The following is a 21,087-nucleotide window of genomic DNA, read 5'->3' as shown; positions in this document are numbered from 1 at the left end:
TGCATAAAGTTGTGCCTTATACCCGTAACTTTCCAACAAATGGTTCATTTTATGGGCAGTGCCAGCAGAAAAGACCTTTTGAGAGGAAGATAGTCATTATCTTTCGTGAAGACATTTAAGTAGAGGCAACTTGATAATAAGTTTCTAAATGATGTTTCTTTGATAAGAAACGTTAGGCCTCCGGTAAAGTTTTGATACAAATCAATTCATTTAATACACTGTAAAATGACACTATAGTACAGTTCGTAATTATCGAACCGGTCAAAAAAAAATATTGATATAAACTCCTGCAAAAATGGTATTGATACTTTTATAGATTTTCCTATTTGTCTTCATGCTTGAATGACCATATGGCTTAATCTTTAAAATGGAATCCAGTTCTCTTTTTAGGATTACAGGTACAAAGCAATTGTTTAAGTCTGCAAAATGAAAAAAATGGGGGAATACGTCTTGAACTCTCTTCGCTTAAAAAAACTCATTTTATCATGAAAGTTCATCTGTGTTGGTTGAAAATAAGTAACCAACACAAATGGATTTTCATGATAGAATGACAGTTCCTTGAAGCAAAGAAAGAGTTCAAGACGTATTCCCTCAATTTGATGACTTCGGCCATCGCTGACGAAGGCAGCAGTTTGCAGCCGAAAATTTCGAGGTAACTTTCTGGATTTTTCTTTGTGTTGAGAGCAAAAGATTAAATTTTACTTAAACTGTCATTCTTTTGTTCAGTCACACTAAAAAGCTGTTATTTAATTTTGTTGATTTCACAGCTTTATCAATAAAGTACACTAAGCGCGAAATTTACCAATGTATATACATGCAAATATATGAACTATACTTTTATAAATATTTAACGTTTCTTTTCTTCTTTTTGAGGTACTTCGAATCTGCCCAAGGAGAAACAATTATTGATCTATTTGGATCTCACTCTACATCCTTTAAAGTAATCTTGTCGGCTCATTTCCCGTCATAATCATAGACATACTGGATGTTGCGAGAAAATGATGTTGAACTGTAAATTAAACGTAATTTACGAGACGTATCAAGAAATTTAACTTGTGTTACAATTGAACGCAAATGCGTTTAATCAAAGGATTTGTGCCTAAAATCAAACTGTTCCTTTAAAAGCCTAGATATTGGCCTTTTGCTTGGTACAGGTCCCATGCTGGAACACTCGATCTAACTCTTATTGTTTACGATTGAATCTACGAACCGATCCTGGATATTGGCGGAAGGCGCAAAATTCCGCGAAAATCAAACTGTTCATTTAATCGAAATAAAATATGTCGAATGACATAATAGGAGTAGTGGTAGAAATTTTCTTAAAACTGGTACAGGTTCCACGCTGGAAGATCGGTTTGTCGCGGTATCTGTCAAATGCTTTTGAAAAAAAAATCAAAATCAAATATTCCACCTACAAACCGTTATGGTTTGATGTCATACTCTTTTATATGCAACACTAGTTTGTGGTTGAAGAAAACCACCAGACAACATATTCCCTGACGTTGGATATTAGGCATAGTTTAGGAAAAATTTGTGATAGAACGAAGTGAGTGAGCAAAAAAATCGATAATTTTGAGATTTGAAGCTTATTTTGCACTACATAATACAGAGTGTGAAATACGTCATACTGGCCAGATAATAATTAAAAAGAAATTAATTGACAGTTATATTGTTGAAAATTCATTTCAACGTTAAAAAAATATTCGAATGTGAAAATGTGGGGGACAGCAACCCCTAGCCCAAATCATTCCGCCTTTTCATGGATCCATGTTATCCATGACAGGCAATCGTGATATCATCATAACAACCATATAAAGTCATCAAGACTATGCAACAGTCCCTCCCTGCCCCCCCCCCCCCCCCTCCGAAAATATATTGCCCTCTTGGCCAGGAATCACCGCTTCTGCACACAATAATTCGAAGTCGAATTTGAAAGTATGTAAAAGAGTTAGGTAAAATGATTTGATTCGTTATAAATTGCGTTCATATTATGGAATTCAGGTTCTTTTTTTCTCTGGGGGATAAAAGGAAAGAAATTATAATAATTGAACTTGACCTCGTGTTTCCGTCGTAAAAACTCTATACGCACACAACGAAGGGTCAATAATCATGTATATTTGTGTGCATCTCAAAATCTGTGCAATACAATATAATTCAATTCCAACGCCACATGTGCAACCTGCAGGGCAGACAGAAAGTCAAAGTCCATAGTTCTATAGTAGATTACCTTATCCAATAAGAGTTGTGTAAATACAATGATCGTCTCGATCGTCAGATTTTGTACAGTCTGTTTATTAATGTATGGATGCACTTTGGGGACTTTGGTCTGTTCAGTGAAACAAATAAAAGTCGGGATGAATCCCGGGGTTGAATATATACAGTGCACATGAACAGGTGACCGTGAATGCATCAAGGCACTTGACCCACGTGTATTCGCATTCGCACAGAAGGTAGTCAACACCATTGTCAAGTTCGAATTCTTCGAGCTCGATCGTTCTCCTCTGTAAGAGAGAAAGAAAAATGGCCGCCCAGCAGCAGAAGCCGAGGTTGTATTACTTCAACGGGAGAGGCAAGGGAGAGATGACAAGGCTGACCTGTGCTGCTGCAGGTATAGAGGTAAGATTATATCTCTGACAAAATATATATTTCTATATTTTGTGGCCTGTCAATACAATAATACCTCATAAACGTATCGCATTCCTCCGACAGATCGAGCTGCCCCACCTCTAAATCGTTCGACCTGTCTCTTTAATTTTTTTAACATTTCAACAGAATATCACCGACTGCATGGTTGGTAACACGTTGCTGCTCAAGATAAAAATCTAATACTGTAGTTCAGTTAATATTGTTAAAACGACATGCCTTTATATGCTCTACTTCTACTGCTACTCCTTCTACGTACGGTACGCTATACTACTACTACTACTACTAATACTACTACTACTACTACTATACTACTACTACTACTACTACTACTACTACTACTACTACTACTACTACTACTACTACCACTACTACTACCACTACTACTATACTACTACTGCTACTATACTACTACTACTACTACTACTACTACTAACACTACTACTACTACTACCACCAATACTACTACTACTACTACTACTGCTGCTGCTGCTACTACTACTACTACTATACTACTACTACCACTACTACTTCTACTTCGACTACTTCTACTACTACTACCACTACTACCATGCACTGCTACTCTACTAATACTACTACTACTTACTACTACTACTACTACCACTACTATACTACCACTACTACTATACTATTACTACTACTACTACTACTACTACTACTACTACTACTTCTACTACTACTACTACTAACACTACTACTACTACTACTACTACTACTACTACTACCACCACCACTACTACTACTGCTGCTGCTACTGCTACTACTACTACTATACTACTACTACTACTAATACTACTAGTCTACTTCGACTACTTCTACTACTACTACCACTACTACCACTGCTACTCTACTACTACTACTACTACTACTACTTCTACTACTACTACTGCTTCTACTACTACTACTACTACTACTACTACTACTACTACTACTACTACTACTACTACTACTACTACTACTACTACTACTACTACTACTACTTCTACTACTACTACCACCACCACCACCACTACTACTACTACTCTATTACAATTTCTACCACTTCTACTAAGACTACGACTTCTACTACACTATTAACCATTTCTAGCCTCCTAACCTATATATATATGCTTCCTTCCTACTTCCAACTTCTCCTTCCTGTTTTCACCTCGTCGTACATTTTCTAGTTTTATCATTATTATCATCATCATCATCTTCTTTTTCTCCTCCTCCTTCTCCTCCGTCTCCTCTTTTTTCTTCTTCTCTTCGTCTTTCTCTTCTTCTTCTAACATTAAAATGATGTCTGAAATGATTTTCAACGAAAAAAATTGATTTGTTTTTCAATTTGCAGTTCGATGAAACCAACCTCAGAACAAGAGAGCCATTCCTCCAGATGATAAAAGGTACGTTATGAAGAAGAATAAAAAGGGTGATAATAATAATAATGATAATACAAATAATGATAATAATGGTTATAATTATAACAATAATAATGATAATAATAACAATAGTAATAGTAATAATGATAATAATGATGATAATAACAATTACAGTGGCAGAGATAATAGAGTAAATAATTACACCAGTGGTAATAATAGTGATGATGATAAAGTGTTAGTAATAAAAGCAATAATAATAATGATACGAGGCATACTGCCTATAGCAGTGATAACTATAATGATGATAGTTTGTTGTCACCGTGGTTACGAAGATTCTCATTTGTTTTTATGTTCAACACCTTTTTTATAATCGCCATCAACCCTTTTTGTAATAGCCATAGATAATCATCATTATTATTCGTTTTCCCTCTCCCCCCCCAAAAAAAAAATATATATATACGTTATATGCTTCAAATTCAATCCAAAGACTCCGGTGTTGATTTAACACCAGCCCGGACTCTATATATGTCCACACCAGAGAAGTGTTAGAGAACACCGGTTTTGCTATTAATCTAAACACCAGATAGGCCTACGGTGTTTATATAACACCAATTAGTTTTAAAACAGCATCGATTTGATTCCAAACTGGTGTTAATTCAATACTTCTCTGGTGTGGACATAATATATACAGATTCCGAGCTGGTGTTAAATCAACACCGGAGTTTTTGCAGTGTACAGACCTGAATTTTTATACATAAAAAGACAAATGATTTGTTTCAAATTTCCTTTTTTTGAAGATGGCAAGCTGCTATTCGGGCAACTGCCACTGTTGGAAATGGACGGTATGAAACTTGTCGGGAGCGACTCCATTGTAAGACACCTGGGAAGGAAAGCTAAACTCTACGGCGACAGCGATGCGGATAGAGCACGGTACAAACTTATACCTCGGTCACATTTGCTCTACGGTGCCCGTACGGCGAGTCGAAAACAGCCGTTTTCACATTATTTTTACCATCTACTGGTTTGAATTAACATTGATAAAACGGCTGTTTTCGATTCGCCGTACGGCCGCCGTAGAGCAAATGTGACTGAGGTATTACCTTCGAGTTCATGATAAAAAAATCACGGTGAAAGAAAGGGAAAATTAAAAGAAGAATGTGAAGAAGGAAGAAGAAGAATACAGGAAGATTGGGGAAGAAATTGAATAAAAATAAAAGGAAAACGAAGAATAGGAAGAAGAAGGAAGAAGAAAGAAGATAGCTAGACGGAAGAATCTTTAGAAGTAAAGGTAGAAGTAGGAGAAGAAGGGAAAGAAAAGGAAAATAGGAAAAAATAAAGAAGAAGAGAGAGAGAGTTGAAAAAGAAGAAAACTAAGAAGTAAAAGCAGAAAAAATGGACAAAGGAAGGGAAATAAGTAGGAATTAGAGGAAGGATATTTTTTTTATAACAGTGCGATATTAACTGTCATACCTATTTTTCTCTGAAAGAAAAAAATGTCAGCTTCATTCAATGAAAGAAAATGCTATCACTTGAAGATGAATGTTTACGTTTAGATTTGTGAAAGAATCGTTATTTTCGATTCGATTATTTATTTCTAGAATCGACATCCTTGTAATGGGGGGCAAAGACTTTTTCGATGCTGCCCTTGGGGGTTACCTTTTTTCACCGAACCCAGAAGAAACAATTGAAACGAAAGTCTTACCGTCGGCCAACAACAAATACCTCCCAGCCTTCGAAAAGGTAAGATTGTTTCGCGTATAATGGATACATTTGGAATTAAACAACAAATGTGTTATGTTTACTGTTAACAATAATTTAAACAACGCTGATTATGGTGTAAATGGCACAGTAGTTGTTTAAACATTCTAAACAAGTGTTTAAAATCTTAAACAAAGTTTAAAATTCAAATATTTAATTATCAATAATTTAAGCATGGTTGTTTAAGATTTTAAACACTTGTTTAAACTGCATCTTTAAACAATGTAAATCTGTGGTCTTGTATAATGGAATCAAGGGCGCCGGAAGCGGGGGGGGGGGGCACTTGCCCCCCAAATAAAATTTTGGGGGGCAAAACGAGATTTTGCCCCCCATGTGCCCCCCTGAAAGTAGAAAAATGAGAAATTATTTCAGGACAAAATTAAACGATGAAGGCACTTTTCTGCCTAAAATTGTCATTTCCATTGTCAAAAATGAAAAAAATTTGCCCCTGACGGGGCAATTACATTATTATTAGTAAGCCTCGCGTCGAACAGTTCCTCTGTGAAACATACTTTTGATAAGCCCCTTTTCCATCTTTTTACAGTGTGATAACGTTTAACCTTTTAATGAATACATTTCAGACTAAAACCGAATGGCAAGCTAATTTTTTTTAATATCTAAACCTACAAATTATGAAAAAGATGGATATCTTTTTAGATAAATGATTTTATTTTATACATTTCGATCTAAAAAGTGAAAAAAATCAAGCACGTTTTGAAATAAAAAGATGGCTGTGTATTTATGCAAAGCGCGAGCGATTTTTTTATTTTTATACTATGACCTGAAAGTTTTCTTTTTTTCCCAATTATTCCCCTCCCTTCCATCATTCAACTTTCTTCACGGTCCTATCTTTCTTCTTATTTTTCGCCTCACCTTCCGCCGCTTCGCCCACTTGATCTACTTATATGATGACCCCTCCCACGGCAGGAATTTTGTGTAAAATGGAATATAAGAATATAAGAGTGTTTAAAAACAAATTTTTGGGGATTAAACATAGCTAAAGTTCACTGTGAAGGATTAATCATAACTCATGAAAACTATTCTTTATACTGAGTACGCGAACAATGAAAATATTCTTATATTCCAAGTAAATTTTGAATAAAGGGAAAGTGAATTGGCTAAACAAGGTATGATTTTACTGGGTATGGAACATTCTCGTCTAACCGTCTATGCACTAAATTTACTTATAAGTATCCAGAGGCGATTTTCTTTTTTCGTCATTTTTATAAGTTATGAAATTGACAATGGCCATCGATGTCATCAATGTCATCACTCTTTGGCTGGCATATAGGGCTAGATACGAGTTCGAGAATAGTTGGGTCGGTATGCCTTTTCTTTTCCTAACCAAGTTCTTAACAAAAACTATCTGTTTATAATATTTCGAAATTCGAGGATACATGTGTATAATTTTGATTTTAAATTATGTATTTTTTCCATAATAAAAGAGCACAAATAGTAGGGGGACATTTGATATTATGTACCCCCTTTCCAAAATGGTAGGGGGGACGCGTCCCCCTGTCCCCCTGGGATTTCCGCCCATGGTGATGGGGGAGCTTTTGCATTTTCTAGAATAAAATTGAAAGATTTCGTGCACACTTTTGGTGAATTTTGCCCTCTCGATCGGCGGCCCCCGGATGCGTACGGTCATGTTTGTCATCTTAAAGTCTTTAAAAGGCCTATATTACATTGGTTTGAAACAATTGAGTTTGCAATAAGGCTCGTAATTTGCTGGAACTGCGACCCTGATCATGAAGAAACACCAGTCTGGGTCAGAAGGGAGGAAACAGAAGGAGCAAAAAGAACTCCAAGACTGTTTAATTCTCAAGAAATTTATTTTTGAATGCTCTTAGAAACGCAACTTTTACACTCAATTTTTACACAAAGTTCTTACCGTGGGGGGTCCCACACCCTCTCCCGCTCGATCGCTTCCGTATCTCACGCTTTCAAAAATATTGTGCCCCCTTCGGGATTTTGCCCCCCCAAAACTGAAAGTGTTCCGGTGCGCCTGAATGGAATACTAGTATATGCAACGAAGGTGGTTATTTTTCTCGTTTGACTCTTGTGTTGGAGTTCACGATTGAAAATGAATATATAGAAATTGTCACAAAAGTAATTGTCAATATTCTCTAAATGCATTATAGATTGAAAGAGATTGCGATCAGTCCAATCCAAATATGGGTTGAAATTGTCAATCTAATATAGACTTAGAATTCATTCTTATTCGATTGAAAATTTCGATCCCATTTTGAATAGGTACCTTACCACAATCTATTTAGACAGACTTTCAATCTACGGAATTGAGAGTGGAATAAATATTGCTCGGAATGGTATTTGAAAATAACATAAATTTTATTTTATTTCAATCTGATATCTGATTTTCAAAGAGCACCGTCTGAGATGCACGTTACAAAGCTAATATGGGGTTGTAAAGAATAAAACTGCTTTCATTTTTTCTTATTTATTTTGAAAAAAATTGATTTGATTTTTTGCGATAACTGTTATATATAGATTGCGCTAAGATGATAAATGCCAATGACCAGGGGCGGATCCAAGATTTTCCAAAGGGAGGGGGCACTTTTTCCGAAGAAAAATTTGACAAGCAAAAAAAAAAAAGGTTTTAACCAAAAATTAATAATGTTGCGCCCCAGAAAAACAAATTAGAAGAAAAAAAATCTTCACTATCAAGGGGGAGGGGCACATTTCTGTTGTAATGGCATTTTTACATTACAGATTTTAATTTTGCTTCTCAAGGGGGGACATGGGCCGGCTTTGGCCCCCCCCCCTGGATCCGCCAGTGCCAATGACCTCTTATATAAGACCGAATTGTTAACATCATGTTATTTATACAAATCGTCTCAATTATGAGAACAAACAATGTTTAATCGGAAATATAAACATCCAGAAAACATCAAAAAAACAAATGCCTTAAGAACAATCAATGTGAATGGCGATTGTTTGAGAATGTTTTCAGGTTCAAAGGTTTCGTGATAAAGATATATCTTAGTCATGCTACGTGAGTGTTTGAATGAATTATAACTGAAGATCATGGAAAAATATCAAAAGTTGATGGACAAGGTCCAATTTCCTAATTAGTACATGGTGCAAGAACAGAAAGGCAATGCAGGATTTCCTCTTAAATTGACAATAACGAATTCCATAAAAATTAAGAAAAGACTATGTCACATCGTAATGCATTTTGATAAAGGAAATGTATCCGGACAAAAGAACTAGGCCTATTCGTGATAAAAAAAGTACTACGCCTATAGCATCTTGCTATTATGTTAGCTCCAATTACCAAATGTTTTGTTTATACGCGATGTACTATTCCTTGTAATTGTACCTGACAGTGATATATTTGGTAATAAACTCAATTCAATTTAAATTTCGAAAGAAAAAATCATAAAGAAATAAGTAATTATTACACTCTAAAAACAAATAAGTCAAAAATGACTAGTTAATAGAGTCAGCTGGGTGCAAATGTTATTCTAGTCATATTTGATTATTTTCTAGTCGTATTTTACTAGAACAGATTATTTCTGACTAGAACACATGTCAGAAATGTGATAATCAGTGATTTTCATATCAGTTGCACCCAGTTCACTACTGGTCTAGTCAATTTGACAGATTTTTGTTTTGAGAGTGTACTTCAGTCTTTGCTCTTTACAAGAATAAGAATATCAGAATGAAACTGTAAAATTTGTCTTCTTATGCTTCACATTATGCCTCCTTCTTTCGTCCCCCTTTTCTGTTTACGGCCCACTGCCATTCTTCTGAAATCATCCTATACAGACTCTCGCAGAAAGTAGTTCCGGTTTTCTGGTTGGATCACGTCTTTCTATCGCAGACATCGTTCTGTTCGATTCCTTGACTCACATCACCGACTCACCCTACCCAAAACTTTCCTCAGTGCTCCAAGGGTATCCCAAATGCGCGGTAAGTATGAAGGCCCTCTCACGAAATGGTGATATGGATTGTAATCATATGATTGGCTGAAATCTATCCCGTGACCAGACGTTTATTTCAGCTTACAGTGCAATTTGCCAATGACTGGTACTAATAAAAAGTCGTATTGCCCGATCATGGTTTTGAAATGAGGATGGTTTATCGAATCAGTATCCACATCACTATTATAATATGTAAACAAATGAAATAATACACATCATCTGCGCGCGCATTAGAACAAACTGAAAAATAGACATTCGTTGCCTTTGAAAGAGTCCACCCAGCCCCCCCCCCCCCCCCGTTTGAGTGGTCCCTGTTATCATGGTGATATACCGCAGCGTCGTCTGTTTTGGTATTAGTCACTGATTTGATCATATTTTACATTATGTCATGAAAGACCGAAAAAGATAATGGGGTATTGGCGGAGAAAGGGGGGGGGAGTGTGAGAAACTTCGTAATAAGCAAGGAAACTAGCAATCATTTTTCATCAAATTGGACCTTCAAGATTGTGTTCAAACCATATCGAAGTTTAAATTTTCGGGGGCTAAAATGTGTTATCTCATAGAGATTTTACAAAATTCGCTTCGTTGTCTATTAAGTTGGAGTTGTAATGCAGAATGGCCATGATGAATAGAGAAAGGGTTTATGGTAAGAAGATGGGATATTTGATTTGATATGATTTATTTATTTCCACATTCCAATAACAAATTATATAAGTGTAATTTTTTCACAGCATAACATAATAATAAGCAAATGACATAATGAATAACATATGCATACATACATTCTAACAATCTGCTTGAAATATATTTATACCTGATAGATTTCTTTTTTTTTTATTATCAAAACAAATAGCAGAAAAATATATATACATATTTCGACATAATACATTTTGAAATGTGGGAGACCTCCATCTTAAGCTCAGAGCTTGAAATTGATAAAGGCCTCGAAAGGAAAATGGAAGGAAAACCAGACAAACAGTGCAATGATATTTGTGCTGATCTTTCAAAATATTTCTGGTGGAATATCAACTGGAGCCGTTGATGATTACCATGCAGCTAGGAATTCAGCTTGGTAAAGAGGCCTCAGATAGAAAACGAGAATCAACTCTCCATAAAATATGAGCGCTGCAAGATATATATCTAAAGACATTCGTTGATGTTATTTTATGTAGCTGTATTCTTTTTTTTTTTACTAGGCATTTGTTAAATTCATCGCTGACCAGCCGGGTATCAAGGAGTACCTCGCTAGCCCTAAAAGAAATCCGGTGCCCACCGCCGAGTACATCAACGATGTCAAGACGACCCTCGGCTGGTGATTGTCCACTGCCACTCGACCACAGTCAGTGTCCAAGAAGAATGAGGAGGGGGGGGGGGGGGTCGGTCTCATGACCAAAATGATAAGCAAAAGAAATATTCAAACAGAAAAAACACGATCAGGGATGTTTTACTTAAAGCGAATTCACCTCTAAATGCAATAGGGCTAATCTAGTTCCACTTCTCTCAGAGTGAAACGAGGGATCAGTCGTTTTGGAGTGGAATTTACATCTTTTGAGAGTGGAACATAGCTCCTTCTGGAATGAAAGTGTCTTTAAAAATCCTATGTTCACTCTAGAAGGAGCGATAATGCACTCTCAAAAGGTGTAAAGTTTACTCCAAAATGACTGATACCTCTTTTCACTCTGAGATGAGTTTGAGTAGCTCTTTTGTATTTAGAGTGAATGGACTTAACATGATCCACGTAAAGATTTTCTTTTTATCCATGAATTTTCTGACGATTGGATGACACACTTGTCTTTTGTAAACGCGGGGAAACGTTTGACTCGGAAAGGCACTAGCCGGAAGTGAACTATGTTTCGAGTAAATTTTGACTCGGAATAGAGTGATTTCTCACCAGATGCCACACCATTACGAGCCAATTTCATGTGGAATCTGAGTCAATTTGACTCGGAAAAGAGTTGACCACCAAGATGTTGCCCTTCCAAATCAAATTTGACTCTGCAGAAATTAACATATGACAACTGGCGACAAAATTTGAATTACGTTTTATCCACCGTACACTCTAAAATGAAATGTTGAAAGGTTGCAGAAGTGATAACCTTTTCGAAATGTTCTATTCAACCTTGCATATAGCAAGACCATTGGACCATTGAAAATGAGAAATATAACAGTTAGAAAAGGTCACTCCTCCAACCTGTCAAATCTTGATTTAACATTTCTTTATAGAGTGTATATGAAAGCAACCTGATTACGAAAGAGATAAAAATGTATTCATGCAACCGATTGTATTTCCTCTGGACTAACAGTAACAAATTACAAACATATTGCTTACCTGTAATAGGTTCTAATCATTTGAAATAATAATAATTGTACTTGCTTATACAGTGCGTATCAAAAAAAAAGTTTACACTTTGAAAAAACCCTGGGAATTAAAAAATATACAACATGTGGGTAATTTTTTCACATACACTCTTGGGTTTGGGTCTCATCTATCCAATGAAAGTAAAAGTTTTGACAGAATGTTACACTTGAGTGAGCACTGTCCGTTTTTGTAAAGCTCGCAGAAATCTGTTTGCGCAGAAATGCCCGTTTTCACGCTGTGTCAAGGGGAAAGGGCGAAATCAAACTTACCCTGCACAAGGTTTCTCATACATTTCCCTTGCAATTTTAGTCAACTGAAATTAAACAGATACATTCAAGCATTTTGTAGCAATTTTGCCACCCAAATTGAAATTTAGTAAGCACAGCCTTCACCCTTTTTGTGCCAGCTGGATCTGAGGACATAACTGATTCTGAACAAAAGTTTATATCAGACATCTCCAGCATTTTTCACTAAGTCTTTATCATTTAAAGTGGGTTTACATTCAATTTTTCATTTAATACTTGTTCCTCCACACTTTTTCCAAGCTTGAAAATGATTAACAAAATAAAAATCAAGCCTAAGCCATTTCATGTAAATGACAGCTCAGTGTAAAGCAAATATCGTCACGATGGCCTCGGTGTGTGGGGGGAGTGGGATGGGGCTCAATGCACTCTTCGAAGTGTTTCGGGTAAGGAAACAAGTTTAAAAGGGTAAAAGATATTTTCAAATCAATTTTACAACTAAATTCCATGTGTTCTCCATGATTATGGTCTACTTTTATTCGCATAACTATTTCAAAGTTCTGCGCAAATCATTTTTCACTAACTTTTTAAAAGTAAGTTACTCAAGCGGAAATATTTTTTGACAATTATATCGTCATTTGCTTAAATGGATCTGTACCAATGATAAAATGTGGACAAATCTTCAGAATATGACAAATGTATGATTTTACAGCATTTTTTCTAAGTGTAAACTTTTTTTGATACGCACTGTATAGCGCTTAACACTTACTTTGTCAGAAGTCTCTACGCGCTCTACAATATATCCAGCATAATTACCCTGGCTTTAGCAGTGCAGCTGTTACGCGCGCTGCGTTTCAAGGAATAAATTCCTGCCAGGTACCCATTTAAGTCACCTTGGTTGAGTGCAGCACATTGTGGATCAATTTCTTGCTGAAGGAAATTACGCCATGGTCGGGATTCGAACCCACGACCCTCTGTTTCAGAGTCCGGAGACTAATCCACTGGGCCACAACGCTCCACCGATATGTAATGTTTTGTATACAGATATATTTTATATAAGTCACAAGGCAAGCTGAAATAGAGAAAAATGTGTGATATATTATTGATATGATTCAAATATGAAATAACGCGATCTCAGGACTTACCTCATTTTGCTTCTGATATTATTGTTACGATTATAGCAATGTATTTTATCAGTTTGATTGATATTAGATAAGAGACATCGGAGAGCGTTTAATAAAGCTGTTCGCAAGTTCCACCTTGTTTTTCTTACGACTAAACATAAGTTCCCCTGTTATGATGCAACTCACTAAGCTCCTATAAATGTATGAGAATATATTTTAAATTAGTCATACATAAAGTCGTGCGTAAGTTACGAACAGTTTTATGAATTGAGAATTGAATTTCTTGGAAAATCATTGGCATCTGCCAGTATTCTGTTCAAAACAGAAATACAAACACAAAATTATATACAAAGTGAGGATCATTGAAGAAAAGCAAAACTGCTGAAGTAATAAATGGTCGTTTATAAATTACTCAAGATTGCTCATTTTCAATCTAGTTTATGTCGTAACCAATACACGATTATTATATAAATTCTCAATATATCTTCGTACATGCAGGTATAAATGCTCTTTTTCGAATGAGTCTATATATTTTTTTTCTACTTGACTATCAAATGCTTAATATAAATCTGTTACTGAATTATTGATTTGATTCTGATTTGAATTAAACTTGAGAAAACCAAACCATCATTACTTAAATCGGTTAGACACCATGGTTTTTATTTTGACATATATGTTAGTAACAAGAGAACAGTATCGAATGGGGTAAGAGAGAGAGGGGGGGGGGGTGAAGGAATAGAGAGGGGTGATCATGGTGATTAACATATGAAAAATTACATCAATGAAAGGCAAGTCAGCGCACTTGCCAACAGGAATAAAAAAAGTTATTTAAACATGGCTAAATTTTGAGAGAATATTGATCACATAAGCGTAAATCCGTGACGTCTTATACGATTCAAGTTTCGGGGATGAAAAAATATATCACACCCCCTTCAGAAATTAAGTCCACCGCTTGGAACACGTCAGTGGTTGAATGAGCTCCTGTTTCTTTTCTCAAATCATTTTCATTTGGTATGCTGCATGTTTTTTTATAAATTGAATTCTGAATATACTGCAAGATTATCATTATTATCGCTTTATTACGATTTTAGTAAATATATTTCGTCATTGTTTTTTTTATTAATTATAATTTATGTAATTTTGTTTACTTTGTGAAAATTAAGCACCTCTTTCTCTAGACATGTTTATTTAATTGATTGTGTTGATTTAATCGATTTAATGAACATTCATTGGTCAACAAATAAAATGAAAAATGATCATGGAGATGATGGAATATGAAGATATTCGTAAGAGAGAGAAATAATCATAAAATAAAATAAAAAGAATTGTAAGCGTGGAAAACATCATGGCATGGGGAGTGGGATGGGGCGATAGACTGGATATGGATGGGATAGGCCTACATTATATTGAAGACGAATGGAATGGGGGAGGGGTGGTGTTAAAATATTGATAATGAATACAGGATTCGTATTTTCGCCTAAAGCCTAGTATTCGGAATAAAGGGAGGAATAAGAGAATGATGGATCAAGGGTATATAACTTATAAACATGATAGAAGTGAGGTTTTATACCCAGGCCCGCTATATAAAACGGAAATACATCGCTTCGCTGGTAAAATAAGATGGGTCAGTGGATCATGGATGAGTAAGCACACTTTAAAGACAAAAAACAGTCAAATTCCGAATAGACATTGTAAACATTTGATTGTCTAATTTTTTTTCTGGTGCATAGGCATAGTCAAGGTGAATGTAGCCGAGTAGAGCTGAACGATGACGTCACAATTGATGACATCGGATTTGGCAGTAACCGACTCGTGCGGTGAGGGCAAAGGTATATACGGCTGTATAAATACAAGTTCATTTCTATTCCTTGCCGACCCATTCGATATGAATATCTCGGTACAGAGCTGAATACCAACACTTAGTGCACACGAGAGTATGTGATTATGGATTTCGGTATCCGTTTGTGCATTGTTTGAATTCAAACTTGGACTAAGACCGAGACAAAATCTTTCTAAGGTGATGTGAATGAACTAGTGAATATTCTCAATACCATTACATCAATCGAAGGGGTACACCATGCAAAAGGATTTCCTACATGGACGTAACACAAGTAGTTAGATTATTTCCCGATTATTTCACTGAAGAGATCTGTATGACCAGATACCTCAAGCTCAGTTTCAACCGGCGATTTTATATCAATCAAGGAGTCTGATGACCTTTCTATTAGCTTTCTGAGTTGTATAATAGAGAGTAATTACTGATTAGATCAGGTAAATGTAAGGTAAGGTAAGCTACATTGTTTTCTGAGTAAAACACATTTTTTTTCACTGTCTTCCAAGTCCTTCCTTCCTCTCAACCCCTTTTCCCCTCTCTCATACTCCCCTTGCCCCCCCCCCCCCTCTACTCCGCCCTCTCCCTATCTCGATCTGTCTTGTTCTATCCCTCTATTCTACCCCCCCCCCCCCCCTCCTCTCTCCCTCCAGCCCTCCCCTTTCCTTTCCTCGAGTTCCGATTTCCAACTTTGAAGCATTGTAGATGATGTACAACCCATCATCTTTTTATTTTCATATATTTCTTTTATCTATTTAGGGGAAGGGATGGGGTAGCACTTTTAACTTTAAGCCTGCTTTGGTTTTTTTTTAATTATACGAATATTAAGAGATCGAACTTCCAAACATCAAATGAAAACAGTACTATAACCTCCTTTTTAAATATTTTTCATGTGCCCTGGGATGTAAAAAAAAATGCACAAGACAAATATCTCGAACGGATCCCCCTTTCTCCTTAGATTCTTTCCTGAAGCAATATAAAACACACGAGAGATGGCGAAGAATTCCGAAGAGCTCGCGATGCACTACCGAGAACTCACGAAAGCCCGACCGGTTAGCGGAGATCCTCAGAAGGTTGTAGAGAGGTACGACGAATTGGCTGCAACTTATGACGAGGTAATAAAGACGTAAGGGCGGCGCCTAGGAATTATAGGCGATGATCACTCGGGAGGGGGGGGGGGAGGAAAAAGAAAAACAAAGGGGGGGAAAACAAAAGTAAAATGGTCATGAAAAAGCAGGTCTTGGAATCCTTGGATGCATGTATAATTCTATCATACGCAAGTGAGAAACAAAAATCGGTCTTATAGGTCTTCTTGCCCTAGCTAAGGCGCTTTAAAAAATAATGTCGGGGTCGTTTCATAAGGCTGTCAGTAAGTTAAGAAAGACCTTAAGAACGACAGGTGATCCTTTCTTGTACGTGGTAAATGATATTCACATTAAATGTTCATTGGTGATTACTTATAGCGCGTATACATAATGACAGAAAGGTTCACCAGTCGTTCGCAAAGTCGTTCTTACGAACAGCTTTATGAATTACCCACCTGCTTCATGAAACCCATTTACCTCACGGGAGCGTGGAACATTTATATCACCATCTTCTGAAATGAAAATGCATAAATTAAAAAAAATAATTTAAGAATATAAGCCAGAGACCGTTCACTTTCACTCCCTGCAGCATTCAAAGTTCGTCGGTTATTCGGCGCCAGCCGGAGCTTGCCGAAGGGTATGCGAAGTACTGACGAGCAAGGACTCTTTAATTCTAGATGTTGGATGCGGCACTGGAATGCTTGGTGAATTGGTTAGTAAAGATTGTCATTATTGTCAAATAATTCGACAAATTCTCGATAAAATCTGTTTTGGTAAGTTGATATTTTGAATATCCTGATTAGAACTTCATACTCTGTAAATAGGGCTGAAGTGCGTCTAATGTATGTAACTTAGGTGTTGAAATATAAATATAAAGTACCGTATATTATCTAGATGCATTGTATCACAAGCTTGAAAAACAAAGAAGATACATGTTCGATATAATTTCTTTGGAAATTTTGTATTCACTTATTTATTAATTCATTCATTGATTCTTTCATTAATTGATTGATTGATTTATTCTTTCATTCATTCATTCACTCATTCAGTTGTTCAGTCAGTCATTGATTCATTTTTTATTCATTCATTCTACATCACGTCTTTATGATTTTTTTTCTTCCTTTCATTCATTCGTCACTTGATCCATCAAATCATTTTCATTTCTGCATGGATTATTAATATTTCAGCTTAACAAGGAAGGTTATAGCAACCTCTACGGCCTGGACCCATCGGAAAGGTCGTGTGACGTAGCAAGGTCAAAGGGTTGCTATGCGACCGTCATTCAGGGCGTGGCAAGACCAGATTCCCCTCTAAGTTTTAACGATGGTAGGATTTTATTTTTCATTAATTAATTAATTTATTTATTTATTCATTTATGCATTCATTTATATTTATTTATTCATCCATTCGTTTATTTATTACTTATTTCTTTATTTAATAATTGATTGATTGATTTATCTATTGATTATTTTATTTTTATCCATTTATTTGTTTATTAATGATGATGGTTGTGTATTATTCTTAGTGGAGTTAATGGGATTGAAAAGAGAGCAGTATTTCTAAATCACTCTTGATGTGAAAAAAACCCATGTTTATTTTTTTATTCTATTCTCTGTGTACCTGTCTGAAACCTATAAGTATTCCGTTTGATGCACCCCAAACATCATAATTAATGATGTGACCGATGTTATCATAAATTGGGAAGCATGGTGAAGATATGATTTGTGAATTGAATTTCGTCTATCCAGTGGGTACAAAGTAACCCCGCCCCCAATATTTTAAATCTTCTTACAGGCCATTTTGACGCACTAGTAAGCAGTGGAACATTTCAACCAGGTCATTGTGATCAAAACGATATCCCTGAACTGATACGTCTTTTAAGACCAGGTAACTATCATTTGATTTTTATTGAAATTGGAATCATTCATATTCCTTATAATTACCGCTTATTGAAACGTGCCAGAATTTTTGTTGATTTTACCACTTATTTTGGTTGGAAAAATTTCATCAACCGATTACATGTACCCTTTTGAAGAATGGCGGACGGGGGGGGGGGGGGCGGGGGCAGGTCCCCCTAAATTTTTAGTTGATGACCTTTTTTTTTTGCTTGTCATTTTTTTTACATGTCTCCATCACAAAATTTCAGGTAGACCCCCCTTAATTTTTTTTTACTTCCGCCGCCAATGCATAACGCATTATAAATAACGTCTCTATGCACTTCCAAAGGATTTGGATATTATTACCCTGGCTGTAGCTCAAGCAGCTTTTACGCGCTCGGCATTTCAAGGAATAAATTCCCGCCAGGTTCCCATTCACCTCACCTGGGTTGAGTGCAGCAAAATGTGGATTAATTTCTTGCTGAAGGAAACTACGCCATGGCTGGGATTTGAACCCATGACCATCTGTTTCAAAGCCCGCTAACAAATCCACTGGGCAACAACGCTCCACACCTTTCTTTTTTCTATCAATACATGGGACGTGACTTTAATCAATCTAGCTAAAGAAAATAACAGAAAATATTACGAAACAATTCACATATTTCTAATCAATTTTCAACCATTTTTTTAAGGTGGATTCATGGTGATATCGACCCGGAAGGCGTCCCTGAACGAGACAGACAGCTACCGGGTCAAGAGCACGCTGAAACATTACGTGGACACCGGAGTCTTGCAAGAATTTTCCTACCAGGAATTCGACGATTACTTTGGATTTGCTACCGAGGATGTGACAGGAATAGTCCTGACTTACAAAAAGAACTAATGGTAAACCATATAGTGGACTCCAGTAACCATGGTAACCATGACAAGTGAACTTTTAACGCACCTATTTCTTATTATTCTAATTAATAAGGTCCGTTCAGCGGTATTTCAAGGGAAGAGCAATAAATCAACGTTTATTCTGACACATTAGGCCTACACTCTAGAAACACTGAGTAAAAATTGTAGCCAATATTGGGTAGAAAGAGAACATGCGTGTTTGCTGGGTATTTTTTTAACCCCACATTGGGCTATTTCAAAGCAATATTACGTAACATTTACAAAATATTGGGTATCTTTTACCCAACCAACTTGCATTTTCCATTTAACCCAATATTGGGAAAACCTTTTTTTTAGAGTGTAGGGAGTCTTGGCTTAACGACGCGTCGCGAAGCACGATAGAGGAGCCGTGGTGGAGCCGTGGTGTAGTGGTTCTGACTCTCGCCTTGTAAACAGAGGGTCATGTGTTCGAATCCCACCGCGGTCTGCATGGCGTCCTTTGGCAAGGCGTTAATCCACATTTTGCCACTCTCGACCCAGGTGCTGAATGGGTACCCGGTAGGATGTGAAAGTCATTGTAGCTTGTCCAGTACTGTGTGCGCCTCACAGGCGACTGACTGGAATACTCCCCAGGGAGTGGAGGATGTGCACACATTGTGTGCGGGAATGACTGATTGAATCCGATGACCGGGTAATAATATATCTGTACATCGCTTAGACACGTCGTTCCGATGTATTAAGCGCTATATAAAAGCGGATTATTATTATTATTATTATGATAGATTCGAGAACATAGGAAAGCATGCCTTTAATGACAATGAACTACCAAGAATCTTTGTCGAAAATTGGTGAATCAAAAATTGATGTTGCCCTAGACGCTGGGCAAACGACAGACGAGGCCTTTTATCAATTTCAAGCTCTAAGCTTAAGATGGAGGTCTCCCACATTCCAAAATGTATCGTGTCGATATATGAATATATATATTTTTTTCTGCTATTTGTTTTAAATCATTAAAAAAACATTATCAGGTATGAATAAATGTCAAGTATATTGTTAGAATGTATGTATGCATATGTTTTTCATTATGTCATTTGTGCTGAGAAAAAAATGATTACACTTGTATATACTTTTGTTTTTGGAATATGGAAATAAATAAATCAAATCATATATTTGCAATTTTCCGTCAGCTCCAAACTTAGAACGAAGCTGCTTTTCAATTTCACCAATTCTCGACAAAGACCTCCTAGCTGTTCATTGTCATTGGCCGGGTATTTTCAATACATTTTTACTGTGTTCTGGAATCCGCCGTATATCGCGGTGCGTAAACGCCCGATTCTTGTAAGTCTTTTTATTTCGCTATCTAACCAAGTTACAGCAATCCGGACTTTTCGCGTTTACAACGGAGGCACTTTCTCCAACCCACCAATTCCTTTGCAAATGCAAGTCAAATCACAATGGAGAGCTGAGAGGCTTTTGTCGAAAGTTGGTGGACCGGGACAGCATCGGAATCTCTTGACTCTGGACAACGACATGATATTTGCAATTGTTTGTGCGGTGCAAATCTTCGGATGATCTATTGTCCCAGTCCACCAACTTTTGATAATAACCCCTCAGCTCTCCATTGTGATTTTAATTGCATTTTGAAAGGAATCAATGCGTTGTAGAGAATTTCCCCGTAGCAAATGCGAAAACTCTCTATTGAATGTTTTACTGTACAGAAGACACTGACTCATGTGTATTCGAGTTTGCGGTATATTGAGACACGCATCAATTATTGAGGCAATTTATATAATCTTGCTGAAGCCACCTTGCCAAGTAAACCTAATTCTAAATTTTGAGTTTTGATAATACTAAAATTCGTATGTGCTACGTAACGAAATACATTCGAATAATTGGTTTAATACGGATATCCTAAAGGAAAAGTAAAATGTTTTTAAGTAGGGATCACTAATAAAGGGAACAATAT

The 21,087-nt window shown here is 36.4% G+C and overlaps 2 protein-coding genes across 7 annotated transcripts; both read left to right on the top strand.

Annotated features, from left to right (window-relative positions):
- The first annotated feature begins 2,178 nt into the window (after nucleotides 1-2,178).
- On the top strand, nucleotides 2,179-11,119 carry LOC121414398 (glutathione S-transferase A4-like). Its single transcript, XM_041607560.1, has 6 exons — nucleotides 2,179-2,616; nucleotides 3,995-4,046; nucleotides 4,820-4,952; nucleotides 5,621-5,762; nucleotides 9,570-9,713; nucleotides 10,921-11,119. Exons 1-6 carry the CDS (start codon nucleotides 2,521-2,523, stop codon nucleotides 11,038-11,040), a joined length of 687 nt encoding a protein of 228 aa, XP_041463494.1. The 5' UTR covers nucleotides 2,179-2,520; the 3' UTR covers nucleotides 11,041-11,119.
- Nucleotides 11,120-15,226: 4,107 nt separating this feature from the next.
- Nucleotides 15,227-19,344, top strand: LOC121412767 (methyltransferase-like protein 27). 6 transcript variants are annotated; one of them, XM_041605534.1, is made up of 6 exons: nucleotides 15,227-15,560; nucleotides 16,253-16,395; nucleotides 16,955-17,077; nucleotides 17,553-17,691; nucleotides 18,148-18,252; nucleotides 18,935-19,344. In XM_041605534.1, the coding sequence occupies exons 2-6, from the start codon at nucleotides 16,273-16,275 to the stop codon at nucleotides 19,123-19,125; spliced, it is 681 nt and encodes a 226-aa protein (XP_041461468.1). In that variant the 5' UTR covers nucleotides 15,227-15,560; nucleotides 16,253-16,272; the 3' UTR covers nucleotides 19,126-19,344. The 6 variants fall into 6 exon arrangements, with proteins under 6 accessions (XP_041461468.1, XP_041461463.1, XP_041461469.1 ...); XM_041605529.1 differs by having other exon boundaries at nucleotides 15,230-15,560; nucleotides 16,239-16,395; XM_041605535.1 differs by having other exon boundaries at nucleotides 15,239-15,560; nucleotides 16,239-16,395; nucleotides 18,160-18,252.
- Nucleotides 19,345-21,087: the final 1,743 nt, after the last annotated feature.

Source organism: Lytechinus variegatus, chromosome 4 (assembly GCF_018143015.1).
Source record: "Lytechinus variegatus isolate NC3 chromosome 4, Lvar_3.0, whole genome shotgun sequence".
Classification (NCBI taxonomy): Eukaryota; Metazoa; Echinodermata; class Echinoidea; order Temnopleuroida; family Toxopneustidae; genus Lytechinus; species Lytechinus variegatus.
The sequence above is the reverse complement of the archived record's forward strand: the minus strand, read 5'-3'. Positions and strand labels throughout refer to the sequence as shown.

Excerpts from the sequence above, each read along its gene's own strand:
- LOC121414398 (XM_041607560.1), top strand. The coding sequence starts at position 2,521 with ATGGCCGCCCAGCAGCAGAAGCCGAGGTTGTATTACTTCAACGGGAGA. Across the intron at positions 4,953-5,620 it reads AGCGATGCGGATAGAGCACG|AATCGACATCCTTGTAATGG; the intron begins GTACAAACTTAT and ends ATTTATTTCTAG. Across the intron at positions 9,714-10,920 it reads AAGGGTATCCCAAATGCGCG|GCATTTGTTAAATTCATCGC; the intron begins GTAAGTATGAAG and ends TTTTTTTACTAG.
- LOC121412767 (XM_041605534.1), top strand. The coding sequence starts at position 16,273 with ATGGCGAAGAATTCCGAAGAGCTCGCGATGCACTACCGAGAACTCACG. Across the intron at positions 16,396-16,954 it reads TGGCTGCAACTTATGACGAG|CATTCAAAGTTCGTCGGTTA; the intron begins GTAATAAAGACG and ends CACTCCCTGCAG. Across the intron at positions 17,692-18,147 it reads CCCTCTAAGTTTTAACGATG|ATCTTCTTACAGGCCATTTT; the intron begins GTAGGATTTTAT and ends CCAATATTTTAA.